Raw genomic sequence first — 14,085 nt, 5'->3', positions numbered from 1 at the left:
AGCCTAACTGACATGTAGTTCCCAACCTCCTCCTTATTTCAGCTTTTGCGGAGAGGGACCATATCCAACCTTCTCCAGTGCTCCAGGACCACTCCTGAGTCTTGAGGAGTATTGAAAAGTTCATCACATGGTGCCTCCAGAACTTCCCTAAGGTCCTTCAGTACCCTCAGCTATTTGCCATCAAGTCCATCTTCTGCAGTCCTATTCCCAGCCCTTCATCTGTAAACGCAGAACAGAAATATTTGTTGATTCTACCTTATTCTTATCAGCTTCTGTGTATGCCTCCCCTTTCCCTCTGAGTCTCACAATGCCACTTTTGCACTTCCTCCACTAACATATCAAAAATTGTGTAGTCCCTTTCTCCATTTTACTGTATTTGCTATTTTTTCTTCCATTTCCATCTTTGTAGGGATTTCACATGTGAGACATCCAGTTTAGCATCTCTTATATTCTGGATAGAATAAAATCTGTTCTGAATAAGGCATGTCTATAGTACTTTGTCTTGATCAGAGTCCTTAAGGGATTCTGTTGCTGGTGGAGCACAATCCTCTACTCTGGGAGAGATGGAGCATGTACATTGAGGTTTCTTTTTAGAAAGATTCTTGTGCTAAGGGTAAGGCATTTCCATCCTAAGGGATTTGATATCAGCTTTGAAGTAGGTATACATAGGAAATCAAATACGTTAGCGTTTAACTTTAAAAAAGGAGACTATGATAAAATGAGAAGAACAGTAAAAAAAAAAACTTAGAGGAGCAGCTGCGAAGGTCAAAAACTTACATCAGGCGTGGATGCTGTTCAAAAATACCATCCTGGAAGCCCAGGACAAATATATTCTGCGTATTAAGAAAGGAGGACGGAAGACCAAATGACAGTCGGCATGGTTAAAAAGTGAGGTGAAGGAAGCTATTAGAGCTAAAAGAAAATCCTTCAGAAAATGGAAGAAGGATCCGACTGAAAATAATAAGAAACGGCATAAGGAATGTCAAGTCAAATGCAAAGCGCTGATAAGGAAGGCTAAGAGGGACTTCGAAAAAAAAGATTGCGTTGAAGGCAAAAACACATAGTAAAACTTTTTTTAGGTGTATTAAAAGCAGGAAGCCGGCAAAAGAATCGGTTGGACCGCTAGATGACTGAGGAGTAAAAGGGGCGATCAGGGAAGACAAAACTGTAGCGGAAAGATTAAATGAATTCTTTTCTTCGGTCTTCACCAAGGAAGATTTGGGTGCCAGAAATGGTATTCGAAGCTGATGAATCGGCCTCACAAGTGTTGCCCCTACAGAATTCTTTTGCTCCATTACAGCACTGTGATGTTCCTGAAAATAGAACTGAGGCGGAAGAAAAAGAAAAAGCAAGGAAGGTGGAACAAAAAGATATGAAGGTACCCAAAGAGAAAAGACACCCCCAAATCACTAAAATTGAAACACATACTAGGAAATGTAGATGGAAAGCGATGACCACAAATGCTCGCAGTCTAAGCAATAAAGTTCATGACCTTCAAGCCCTGATGTTGGAGGCAGACTTGGACATAGTTGCAGTCACAGAGACATGGCTCAATGGCTCCCACGAATGGGATGCAAACATACCAGGCTATAATCTTTTTAGGAAGGATAGAGATGTTCGTAAAGGTGGAGGAGTAGGGATCCAAGATGGCGTCTGAGAAGGTTGCATGAACGCCAGCTCCTGTACTACCTCCGCAAAATCACAAGCGGAAATCTTACCTGTTTAACGATGGGGAAGAGAAAGGGAAAGCCTGGGGTACCCTGCTCCATGGGTCAGGCGAGTTCCCTTGCCGCTCGTCAGATGACGCGGGAGGAGTCGGGTCTGGTTGTTCAGAGGACTCAAGCTGGTACTTCAAGGGGCCCGATGGAAATCTCGGACCCCAGTGTAGAGAGAGTGACATTGAGCCCCCCTCTGAGGATAACCCCCCCCCCCCCCGAGGCCCGGAGGAATTCTGTTGGCGACGGACAGCTAGCCGATAGCGGCGTCCGGAAGTGAGGCCCCTGCGGTTGGTAGTGGAGACCCCATGGCTACCTCATCACCGATCGAAACACCCTCGCAAGCAGGTCTGATGCCGAGGGCCTCTCAGCCTGTAAGAAGTCGGGACAAGCCCTCTGAAGGAAATCGGGAGATTGTGAGACCTGCGGTTATCACAATGGACTCCATCTGGGAAGCAATTCAAGGTTTAAACGGCACACTACTCAAGGTAGCAGAATCTTTAAGAGGAGATTTGAGGAAGTTGTCACAGGCTCAATTTGAGCTATCCGGTAAGGTGACTGAGCAAACATCTAGGATGGACTCCATTGAAACTGAGGTAAACTCCAATAAGAACTTTATTCAAACTATTATGAAGGATAATAGCGTTCAAAGGAAAAAAATTGAATATATGGAGAACCAGCAGAGGAGGAATAATCTTCGGTTTTTGAATTTCCCCAAGTCCCCTTTAATTCCAGCCAAAGAGATGTTGAAAAAATATTTCATTGAAGTTCTGGGGATTCCCCCAGAAGCTTTTCCCCCTTTGACTCGAGTTCTTTACATCTCTGGGGCAGGAGTTGGGAATATACAATCCCCTCAGCTAAATTTAACACAATTTTTGGAAAATTCAATGCAGGTTATCACAGAGAGGACGACATTGCTGGTATCGTTTGCTTTGGAACTGGACCGTAACAACATTTTTAGGTTGTTTTTTCGCCACATCTCCACACCTTTTCTGGGCTCGAAAATTCAGGTTTTTCCTGATCTCTCTTGAGAGACACAAAGAAGAAGGAAAGATTTCCTATTATTAAAAGCAAGGGTCCTACAAGTAGGTGGGACCTTTACTCTTAAGTTCCCATGTAAATGTTATATTTCCTTAGAATCCACTAATTATATTTTCTTTGAACCTAGAAAGCTTACAGCACTTATAGTTAGTAAGGAGTGATGAGTCGTTAACTTGGATTGTACAAATCGGCTGCCCCGACTTGAGTCCTTGCTCTTCCCTGTTAAGATTTATTTGTACTTTTGTAGGTTGAGGTGGGATTCCACTTCATTCGTGTGTTTATTTATGTACCTATATCTAGGATCAATAATATGTGGACTAATATATTGTTTTTTCCTGATATATATGAATATTAGATTTGTGTAATGCCAATTTATGTTTATGACATAAATGTAATGAAAATCAATCAATAAAAAAAAAGGTGGAGGAGTAGCTCTGTATGTGAGAAATGATATCACAGCAACTGAAATGACAGGGAACTGGGGAAAGGAAGAAGCAGTATGGATCACCTTAAAAAGAGAGGATAGAACCTCTGTCCACGTGGGTGTTGTCTACAGACCCCTGACACAATTGGAGGAACTAGATAAAGATCTGATCGCAGATATTCAAAAGTTGGAGAAGAAGAGAGAGGTGCTGTTGGGATAGTGTGTCAAATGTCCAAGTGGGTGCCCACCTGGGCAGCAGTGACCATCAAACAGTTTGGTTTGATATGATGGCTGAAGAAGAGAGTGGCCACTCAAAACTCAAAGTCCTGGATTTCAAGCAGGCTGACTTTAGTAAAATGGGGGAATACCTGAGGAAGGAGCTGATGGGCTGGGAGGACATACAAGAAGTGGAAGGGCAGTGGTCCAGGCTGAAAGAAACTATAAATAGGGCCACAAACCTTTATGTAAGGAGAGTAAATAAAAGCAAGAGAAAAAGGAAACCGATATGGTTCTCCAAGCAAGTGGCTGAGAAAATAAAGGCTAAAGAGTTGGCGTTCCAGAAATACAGACAAACTCAAAAAGAGGAACACGGAGAGGAATACCGGATGAAACTGAAGGAAGCCAAGAGAGAGATACATCTGGCAAAAGCGCAAGCGGAAGAACAAATGGCTAGAAAGGTAAGGAGGGGTGACAAAATTTTCTTCAGGTATATTAGTGAAAGGAAAATGACTAAAAAGGGAATTGTGAGACTGAAAGATGCTGCGAACCGCTATGTAGATAATGATGAAGAAAAGGCAAATTTATTAAATAGATACGTTTGTTCTGTTTTCACAGAAGAAAATCCTGGAGAAGGACCACGATGGACTGACAAAAGTACATATGAGAGTGGAGTGGATTTAGCACCGTTCACGGAAGAGAGTGTGTATGAACAACTAGGAAACGTAAAGTTGAAAAAAGCCATGGGACCAGACGGGATCCATCCCAGGATATTGAGGGAGCTCAGAGAGGTTCTGGTGGGTCCTCTTAAAGATTTGTTTAATAAATCCTTGGAGACGCGAGAGGTTCCGTGCGATTCGAGAACGGCAGAGGTGGTCCCTTTTCACAATAGTGGTGATAGGGAAGAAGCTGGAAACTACAGGCCGGTAAGCCTCACTTCGGTTATTGGAAAAGTAATGGAAGCGATACTGAAGGACAGAATAGTGAATTTCCTGGAAGCCAATAACTTGCAAGATGCGAAACAACATGGTTTTATCAAAGGGAAATCGTGACAAACGAATTTCATTGAATTCTTTGACTGGGTGACTGGAGAATTGAATCAAGGACGTGCTATGGACGTAATCTACTTAGATTTCAGCAAAGCTTTTGACACAGTTCCCCACAGGAGGCTCTTGAATAAACTGGACAGGCTGAAGATAGGACCTGAAGTGGTTAACTGGATTAGGAACTGATTGATGTACAGAAACCAGAGGGGGTGGTGGTTAATGGAATTGGAGTGCCTCAGGGATCGGTGCTGGGGCCGATTCTGTTCAATACATTTGTGAGTGACATTGCCGAAGGGTTAGAAGGTAAAGTTTGCCTTTTTGCGGACGATACTAAGATTTGCAACAGAGTGGACACCAGGGAGGGAGTGGAAAACATGAAAAAGGATCTGCGGAAGCTAGAAGAATGGTCTAAGGTTTGGCAATTAAAATTCAGTGCGAAGAAATGCAAAGTGATGCACTTAGGGAGTAGAAATCCACGGGAGACGTATGTGTTAGGCGGAGAGAGTCTGATAGGTACGGACGGGGAGAGGGACCTTGGGGTGGTAGTACTGAGGATCTGAAGGCGACGAAACAGTGTGACAAGGCGGTTGCTGTAGCGAGAAGGTTGCTAGGCTGTATAGAGAGAGGTGTGACCAGCAGAAGAAAACAGATTTTAATGCCCCTGTATAAGTCATTGGTGAGGCCCCACCTGGAGTATTGTGTTCAGTTTTGGAGGCCGTACCTTGCTAAGGATGTAAAAAGAATTGAAGCGGTGCAAAGAAAAGCGACGAGAATGGTATGGGATTTGTGTTACAAGACGTATGAGGAGAGGCTTGCTGACCTGAATATGTATACCCTGGAGGAAAGGAGAAACGGGGGTGATATGATACAGACGTTCAAATATTTGAAAGGTAATAATCCGCAAACGAACCTTTTCCGGAGATGGGAAGGTGGTAGAACTAGTGGACATGGTATGAGATTGAAGGGGGGCAGACTCAAGAAAAATGTCAGGAAGTATTTTTTCATGGAGAGAGTGGTAGATACTTGGAATGCCCTCCCGCGGGAGGTGGTGGAGATGAAAACGGTAGCGGAATTCAAGGATGCGTGGGATAAACACAAAGGAATCCTGTTCAGAAGGAATGGATCCTCAGAAGCTTAGCCAAGATTGGGAGGCGGGGCTGGTGTTTGGGAGGCGGGGCTAGTGCTGGGCAAGACATCTACGGTCTGTGCCCTGAAAATGGCAGATACAAATCAAGGTAAGGTATACACAAGAAGTAGCACATATGAGTTTATCTTCTTGGGCAGACTAGATGGACCGTGCAGGTCTTTTTCTGCCGTCATCTACTATGTTACTATGAATTCTCTGTAAACCTGGAGGATGTAATGGGGCAGTTCTACAAACTGAAGAGTAGCAAATCTCCTGGAACGGATGGTATTCATCTCAGAGTACTGATAGATGTACACACACAAACAAACTATACCAACTCATGAACAAATTACTAATACCACATTGGTTACCACTACCAACACAGACATCCCATCTGCAGACAAACTTGCTAAATACGTCAATGAGAAAATTGTTAACCTACGCAACACGCTACCACAGAACACCACCGACATTGAAAAATTTACTGACTGCCTGGACCCAATCCTCGGTGAATATCCAGCAGACCGAATCTGGACGAACTTTGCTCTCCTTACCGATGAAATCGTCACCCAAGCGATTACCGGGTTCGCCAAGACCCACTTAAACTGGACACATGCACCAATTACCTAATAAAATCCGCCACACAATGCTTCATAGCAGACCTCACATTACACCTAAACTACATGCTTGCTGCAACATGGTCTCTTTCCTAAGGACAAAGCCAACATACTACTCACCCCAATACCTAAACATACAGAAAGAAAAGCAAATGAAATCACCAACTACCGCCCGGTAGCATCTATCCCACTGATAGTCAAACTGCTGGAAAGCATGTTAACCAAGCAACTCATCGACTACATAAACAAATTCTCAGTATTACACGAATCACAATCAGGATTTCGCTCCAACCACAGCACCAAAACAGTAGTAATTACTCTCCTAACCAAATTCAAACAAGAAATTGTAACTGGCAAAAGCATACTTCTCCTACAATTCGACATGTCTAGTGCGTTCGACATGGTAAACCATAAAATACTACTAAACATCCTAGAATACTTCGGGATTGGCGGAAGTGTACTTAGCTGGATCAAAGGTTTCCTAACCACAAGAACATACCAAGTGATTTCAAATTCGAATATATCATTACCATGGAAACCAGAATGTGGAGTACCCCAAGGATCACCGTTATCTCCGACCCTTTTCAACCTAATGATGACCCCACTAGCCAAATCCCTATCCAACCAAGGCCTTAACTCTTACATCTACGCAGATGATGTTATGATATACATCCCATTCAAACACTATCTAACAGAAATCACAAACAAACTCAAACTCAGTCTGCAAATCATGAACTCATGGGTGGATGCATTCCAACTAAAACTCAACGCAGAAAAAACACACTCTCATCCTCTCATCCCAATACAACACGAATAAACCCACCAATATAATCACCCCAGATTACACCCTCCCTGTTTCAGACAGCCTGAAAATTCTCAGAGTTACAGAGTTACAGTTTACCAAAACCTCACGCTAGAAAGCCAAGCGAAAACTACAACAAAGAAAATGTTCCACTCAACGTGGAAACTCAGACGAGTAAAACCTTTCTTCCCGAGGAAAATATTCCGCAGCCTGGTACAATCAATGGTACTAAGTCACCTAGATTACTGCAATGCAATCTATGCCGGATGCAAAGAACAAATCATTAAGAAACTCCAAATGGCCCAAAATACCGCAGCAAGACTCATATTTGGAAAAACGAAATTCAAAAGCGCCAAACCCTTATGAGAAAAACTGCATTGGCTCCCAATCAAAGAACGAATTGTGTTCAAAATCTGTACCCTGGTTCATAAAATTATTCACGGTGAGGCCCTGGTATACATGGCAGACCTCATAGACTTACCAATCAGAAACACAAAAAGGTCAACACGCACATTCCTAAATCTCCACTTCCCATGCTGCAAAGGACTAAAATATAAATCAACCTATGCATCCAGCTTCTCCTACATAAGCACACAACTATGGAATGCACTACCAAACGTCATGAAACCTAACAAACTTCTGGAAATCATTAAAAACCTACTTGTTCAAAAAGGCATACCATAACGATCCAACTTAAACACCTGAACACTTCAACAAAACAAAACTTATATCAGAACTGGACAAAACTTAACTCTTCCTCCTTGATTACCAATCAGCTCTGTCACTCATGAACTCTAACGCAATACCACACTGTATTTCTCATACCGGAATTGGCGATCGCCATCACGGTACTATGTAAGCCACATTGAGCCTGCAAATGGGTGGGAAAATGTGGGATACAAGTGCAACAAATAAATAAATAACTGAAAAATGAACGACGTTACAGAGCATATTCAAAAACATGGATTAATGAGACAAAGTCAACATAGATTTAGTGAAGGGAAATCTTGCCTCACCAATCTACTACATTTCCTTGAAGGGGTGAACAAATATGTGGATAAAGGTGAGCCGGTTGATATTGTGTATCTGGATTTTCAGAAGGCGTTTGACAAAGTACCTCATGAAAATCTCCAAAGGAAATTGGAGAGTCATGGGATAGGAGGTAGTGTTCTATTATGGATTTAAAACTGGTTAAAAGATAGAAAACAGAGAGTATGGTTAAATGGTCAGTATTCTCAATGGAAAAGGGTAGTTAGTGGGGTTCCCCAGGGGTCTGTCCTGGGACCGCTGCTTTTTAACATATTTTTAAATGACCTAGAGATGGGAGTAACTAGTGAGGTAATTAACTTTGCTGATGACACAAAGTTGTTCAAAATCGTTAAATCGCGGGAGGATTGTGAAAAATTACAAGAGGACCTTCCTAGACTGGGAGACTGGGCGTCTAAATAGCAGATGTTTAATGTGAGCAAGTGCAAAGTGATGCATGTGGGAAAGTGGAACCCGAATTATAGCTACGTCATGCAAGGTTTCACGCTAGGAGTCACAGACAAAGAAAGGGATCTAGGTGTTGTCGTTGATGATACGTTGAAACTTTCTGCTCAGTGTGCTGCTGTGGCTAAGAAAGCAAATAGAATGTTAGGTGTTATTAGGAAAGGAATGGAAAACAAAAATGAGATTGTTATAATGCCTTTGTATCGCTCCATGGTGCGACCGCACCTCGAATATTGTGTTCAATTCTGGTCACCGCATCTCAAAAAAGATATAGTGGAATTAGAAAAGGTGCAGAGAAGGAAGATGAAAATGATAAAGGGGATGGGACGACTTCCCTATGAGGAAAGGCTAAAGCGGCTAGGGCTCTTCAACTTGGAGAAAAGGCAGCTGAGAGGAGATATGATAGAGGTCTATAAAATAATGAGCGAAGTTGAACGGGTAGATGTGAAGCGTCTGTTTACACTTTCCAAAAATACTAGGACTAGAGGGCATGTGATGAAGCTACAATGTAGTAAATTTAAAACGAATTGGAAAAAATTTTTCTTCACGCAACATGTAATTAAACTCTGGAATTTGTTGCCAGAGAATGTAGTAAATGCGGTTAGCTTGGCAGAGTTTAAAAAAGGTTTGGGCAGCTTCCTAAAGGAAAAGTCCATAGACCATTATTAAATGGACTTAGGGAAAATCCACTATTTCTGGGATAAGCAGTATAAAATGTTTTGTACTTTTTTGGGATCTTGCCAGGTATTTGTGACCTGAATTGGCCACTGTTGGAAACAGAATGCTGGGCTTGATGGACCTTTGGTCTTTCCCAGTATGGCAATACTTATGTACTTATGTTTTGGGAGCTACTCTTAAGTACATAAGTTTTTCAGTTCTATCAGTACTCTAGGATGAATACCATCCGGTCCAGGAGATTTGCTACTCTTCAGTTTGCTGAACTGCCCCATTACGTCCTCCAGGTTTACCGTGAAGTCAGTAAGTTTCTCCAACTCATCTACTTGAAATATCATTTCCGACACCAGTATCCCACCCAAATCGTCCTCGGTGAAGACCAAAGCAAAGAATTCATTCAATCTCTCCGCTACAAAACCTTTTCCGGAGATGGGAGGGCGGTAGAACGAGAGGACATGATATGAGAGTGAAGGGGGGCAGACTCAGGAAAAATGTCAGGAAGTATTTTTTCACGGAGAGATTGGTAGATACTTGGAATGCCCTCCTGCGGGAGGTGGTGGAGATGAAAACGGTAGTGGAATTCAAGCATGCGTGGGATAAACATAAAGGAATCCTTTGCAGAAGGAATGGATCCTCAGAAGCTTAGCTGAGGTTGAGAGGTGGGGCTGGTGTTTGGGTGGTGGGGCTAATTCTGGGCAAGACTTCTACGGTCTGTGTCCTGAAAATGGGGCTAGTTCTGGGCAAGACTTCTACGGTCTGTGTCCTGAAAATGGCAGATACAAATCAAGGTAAGGTATACACAAGAAGTAGCACATATGAGTTTATCTTGTTGGGCAGACTAGATGGACCGTCCAGGTCTTTTTCTGCCGTCATCTACTATGTTACTAAGTATTGCCATACTGGGACAGACTAAAGGTCCATCAAGCCCAGCATCCTGTTTCCAGCAGTGGCCAATCCAGGTCACAAGTACCTGGCATGGTCCCAAAATAGTACAATACATTTTATGCTGTTTATTCTAGAATTAAGCAGTGGATTTTCTCCAAGTCCTTTTCCTTTAGGAAGCCATCCAAACCTTTTTTTAAACCCTGCAAAGCTAACTGCTTTTACTACATTCTATGGCAACGAATTCCAGAGTTTAATTGCACGTTGAGTCGTAGAAATATTTTCTCCGATTTGTGTTAAATTTACTACTTTGTGGCTTCATTGCATACCCCCTAGTCCTAGTATTTTTGGAGAGAGTAAACAAGCGATTCACATCTACCCATTCCACTCCTTATTTTATAGACCTCTATCATATCTCTGCTCATCCACCTTTTCTCCAAGCCGAAGAGCCATAGCCGCTTTAGCCTTTCCTCATAGGGAAGTCATCCCATCCCCTTTATCATTTTCGTCGCCCTTCTCTGTACCTTTTCTATCTTTTTTTGAGATGTGGTGACCAGAATTGAACACAATATTTGAGGTGCAGTCACACCATGGAGTGATACAAAGGCATTATAACGTCCTCATTTTTGATTTCCTAACAATATCTAACATTCTATTTGCTTTCTTAGTGGCCGCCGCACACTGAGCAGTATCATCAACGTATCATGTTTAAGACTTGATGGTTTCTTAATTGTTTTCATTGCTTTCTTTAACATATTTAAGGCCTGCACTAATCTCCACCCATAGTTTTGGAATAAGACTGTATTATAGTACAACATAATGAATATGCAATCTCGCATCTCAGCTTTACAAGATCATTAATTTGTGAGCACAGTGATGTGTAGCCCAATTTTGAATGCTGCTTGCTACTGTTCCCCTGCAGATTGGTGCAGACGGTCAGAACTCCATTGTCCGAGCTGCAGCCTACATCCAGAATATTCAGTGGAACTATGATCAGGTGGCTCTTGTTGCTACTCTGCACTTATCTGAGGTAAGAGACAGAAGCTGTCTATTAGCTGAAAAGCACTAGGGCATACGTTTTACTGACCTTTTAATGATCTCTTCTAGGCCACAGAGAACAATGTAGCCTGGCAGAGGTTCCTGCCTTCGGGGCCAATTGCACTACTCCCGGTAAAATATCTAGTTTTTACCTCTGTCCTGTTTTTCTCTCCCATTCTTTAACTCTGCCTCTTCATTGACCTCTGCATCTTGCTGCCCTTTCTCTCTCCCCTTTCTGCCATTTGTCTCTTTTGCCTCTCTTTCCTTTTTGCATCTACCATTTTGCTATACTTACCTTCTGCAGCTTCATCTCCCTTTTGATCTACTCTGCCCTCTTTCTTCAGATTCTCCTCCATTAATTGTTAGCCTTTCTCTCATCCTTTCCCTAACACTGACCATGGGCAGCTCCTTCCTTTACCCAACTGCTTTCATATTCAGTTTCCTTTCCACCGCATCAGTTCTTGCTTCTGTGCAGACGTTTTTTAGCTGTATTTATTTATTTGTTGCATTTATATCCCACATTTTCCCACCTATTTTCAGACTCAGTGTGGCTTACATGGTACCATAAGGCATTCGCCAATTCCGGTAGTAACAGTTACAATGTGATATTGTGGTCGAATAAGGTACATATGTTTCAGGTACAATGGGGACCTATAGGGGAGAGGAAAGGTTATAACCAAAGTTCGAAATGGACACTTTATAACCTTTCAAGTGTCCATTTCGAACTTTGGTTTTGCTGTGTTGCAGGGTGTAGGTATTTATGTTGGGTCAATGAGGTATGCTTTTTTTGAACAGGTTGTTTTTTTAGTAATTTCCTGAAATTTAGGTGGTCGTAGGTTGTTTTCACAGCTTTTGGCAATGCGTTCCATAGTTGTGTGGTTATATAGGAGCAGCTGGATGCATAGGTTGCTTTGTATTTGAGTCCTTTACAGTTTGGGTAGTGGAGGTTTAGGTATGTTCGGGATGTTCTGGTTATGTTTATGTTTCTGCCGTATTTTGAGTGGTCTGGAGTTTCTTTGTGAGTTGTTTCTTACATGCAATGAAACTACAGTGTAGTAAATTTAAAACAAATCGGAGAACATTTTTCTTCACCCAACGCATAATTAAACTCTGGAATTCGTTGCCGGAGATCGTGGTGAAGGCGGTTAGCTTAGCAGAGTTTATAAAGGGGTTAGAAGGTTTCCTAAAGGACAAGTCCATAAACCGCTACTAAATGGACTTGGGAAAAATCCACAATTCCAGGAATAACATGTATAGAATGTTTGTACGTTTGGGAAGCTCGCCAGGTGCCCTTGGCCTGGATTGGCCGCTGTCGTGGACAGGATGCTGGGCTCGATGGACCTTTAGTCTTTTCCCAGTGTGGCATTACTTATGTACTTATGTACATCCCGCATAGATTCCGTTGCAATAGTCTGCATGGCTTAGTTCTATTGATTGTATTAGGTTGCAAAATATATCCCTCGGGAAGAAAGGTTTTAATCGTTTAAGTTTCCACATTGAGTGGAACATCTTCTTTGTTGTGGAGTTCATTTGACTCTCAAGTGTGAGGTTCCGGTCGATTGTGACACCAAGTATTTTCAGGCTGTCTGAGATAGGGAGGGAGTGTTCTGGGGTGATTAAGGTTGTGGGTTTGTATGTATTGTGTTGAGATGAGAGGATAAGGCAGTGTGCTTTTTTCAGTGTTTAGTTTCAGTTGGAAAGAATTTGCCCATGAATTCATGGTGTTCAAACCGAGATTGATTTCGTTGGTGATTTCAGTTAGATCATGTCTAAAGGGAATGTATATTTTGTGACATCGTCTGCATAGATGAACGGGTTGAGGCCTTGCTTTGATAGGGACTTGGCCAGTGGGATCATCATTATGTTGAAAAGTATTGGTGATAATGGTGATCCTTGAGGTACTCCACAGTCTGCTTTCCAAGGTGGGGATATGTTTAAGATTGATTTCACTTTCTCCGCTATCTTCCTACATATTTTCATTTTATTTTCCTTTTGTGTTTGCTCACCCTTCCATGTTCTTGTTGGCAGCTTTCAGACACGTGCAGTTCCTTAGTGTGGTCCACGTCTACTGGGCATGCAGCAGAATTGTTGTCCATGGATGATGAAAGATTTGTGGACACCGTTAATTCTGCTTTTGTGAGTATGTGTAACTCAGAAAGAAAGAAGCTGAGGGCCACTCACTGGGGTTATGTTGAATGAACAATTACAGATGAGTGGAGGAGTGGCCTCATGGTTAGTGCAGCGGGCTTTGATCCTGGCAACCACTGCAGCTCCTTGTGACCTTGGGCAAGTCACCTAACCCTCCATTGGCCCAGGTACAAAAACTTAGATTATGAGCCCTCTAGGGACAGCCAAAGTACCTGCATATAATGAGTAAAGTGCTGCATATGTCTAGTAGCACTATAGAAATGATTAGTAGTATTCGTAGTAGTATGTCATTATTATTTTATTATACACCTAATCTGTTTGTATGACACGAGTCTGATCAAAGAGTTGGATCAGGGGAGAGCACTAGATTTGGTATACTTGGACTTCAGTGAGATCTTTGATGCGTTTATACTTTGGCAACTTACAAATAAAATCAGTACCATTGGTATGGGCCCTAAAGTGACTTAGGGGCATAGTTATCAACGTGGACTACCATTAAAGCCATGTTATTTTACCATTAATTTGTGCTATTTTACCACAAGTCTTATTTTGAGCAGTAAAACCTAGTTGTTAATAACTGGGATAACTTCCCCTATTAATGAGTTAGAAAATGGTTCAGTGGCTAGATGGCTTCACAAATGAGTTTTTTAAGACCTTTGCAGATGTGTTGGTACCCTATTTGGTGCTGATAATTAATTCTGTCAGGGATGGCGTATCCTTCCCCAGGACGATGATGGAAGCCTGGGTGGCGGTTATCCCGAAGCCTGAAAAAGACAAAACCGACTGTGCTTCTTATCGCCCTATTTCTATATTAAATACAGACATAAAAATTTTAGCCAAGGTGCTTGCTAATCGTCTGGGGAA

General features: G+C 42.3%; 1 protein-coding gene across 1 annotated transcript in view; it reads left to right on the top strand.

The window, feature by feature from the left end:
* Positions 1 to 14,085, top strand: part of COQ6 (coenzyme Q6, monooxygenase) — a 179,608-nt gene that overhangs the window by 102,677 nt on the left and 62,846 nt on the right. The window contains exons 6-8 of the mRNA XM_030214499.1: positions 10,958 to 11,065; positions 11,143 to 11,205; positions 13,102 to 13,209. Coding sequence (XP_030070359.1) covers positions 10,958 to 11,065; positions 11,143 to 11,205; positions 13,102 to 13,209 — 279 coding nt within the window. The remainder of the gene's footprint in view (positions 1 to 10,957; positions 11,066 to 11,142; positions 11,206 to 13,101; positions 13,210 to 14,085) is intronic.

Source organism: Microcaecilia unicolor, chromosome 9, assembly GCF_901765095.1.
Source record: "Microcaecilia unicolor chromosome 9, aMicUni1.1, whole genome shotgun sequence".
In the NCBI taxonomy this organism is placed as follows: domain Eukaryota; kingdom Metazoa; phylum Chordata; class Amphibia; order Gymnophiona; family Siphonopidae; genus Microcaecilia; species Microcaecilia unicolor.
The sequence above is the reverse complement of the archived record's forward strand: the minus strand, read 5'-3'. Positions and strand labels throughout refer to the sequence as shown.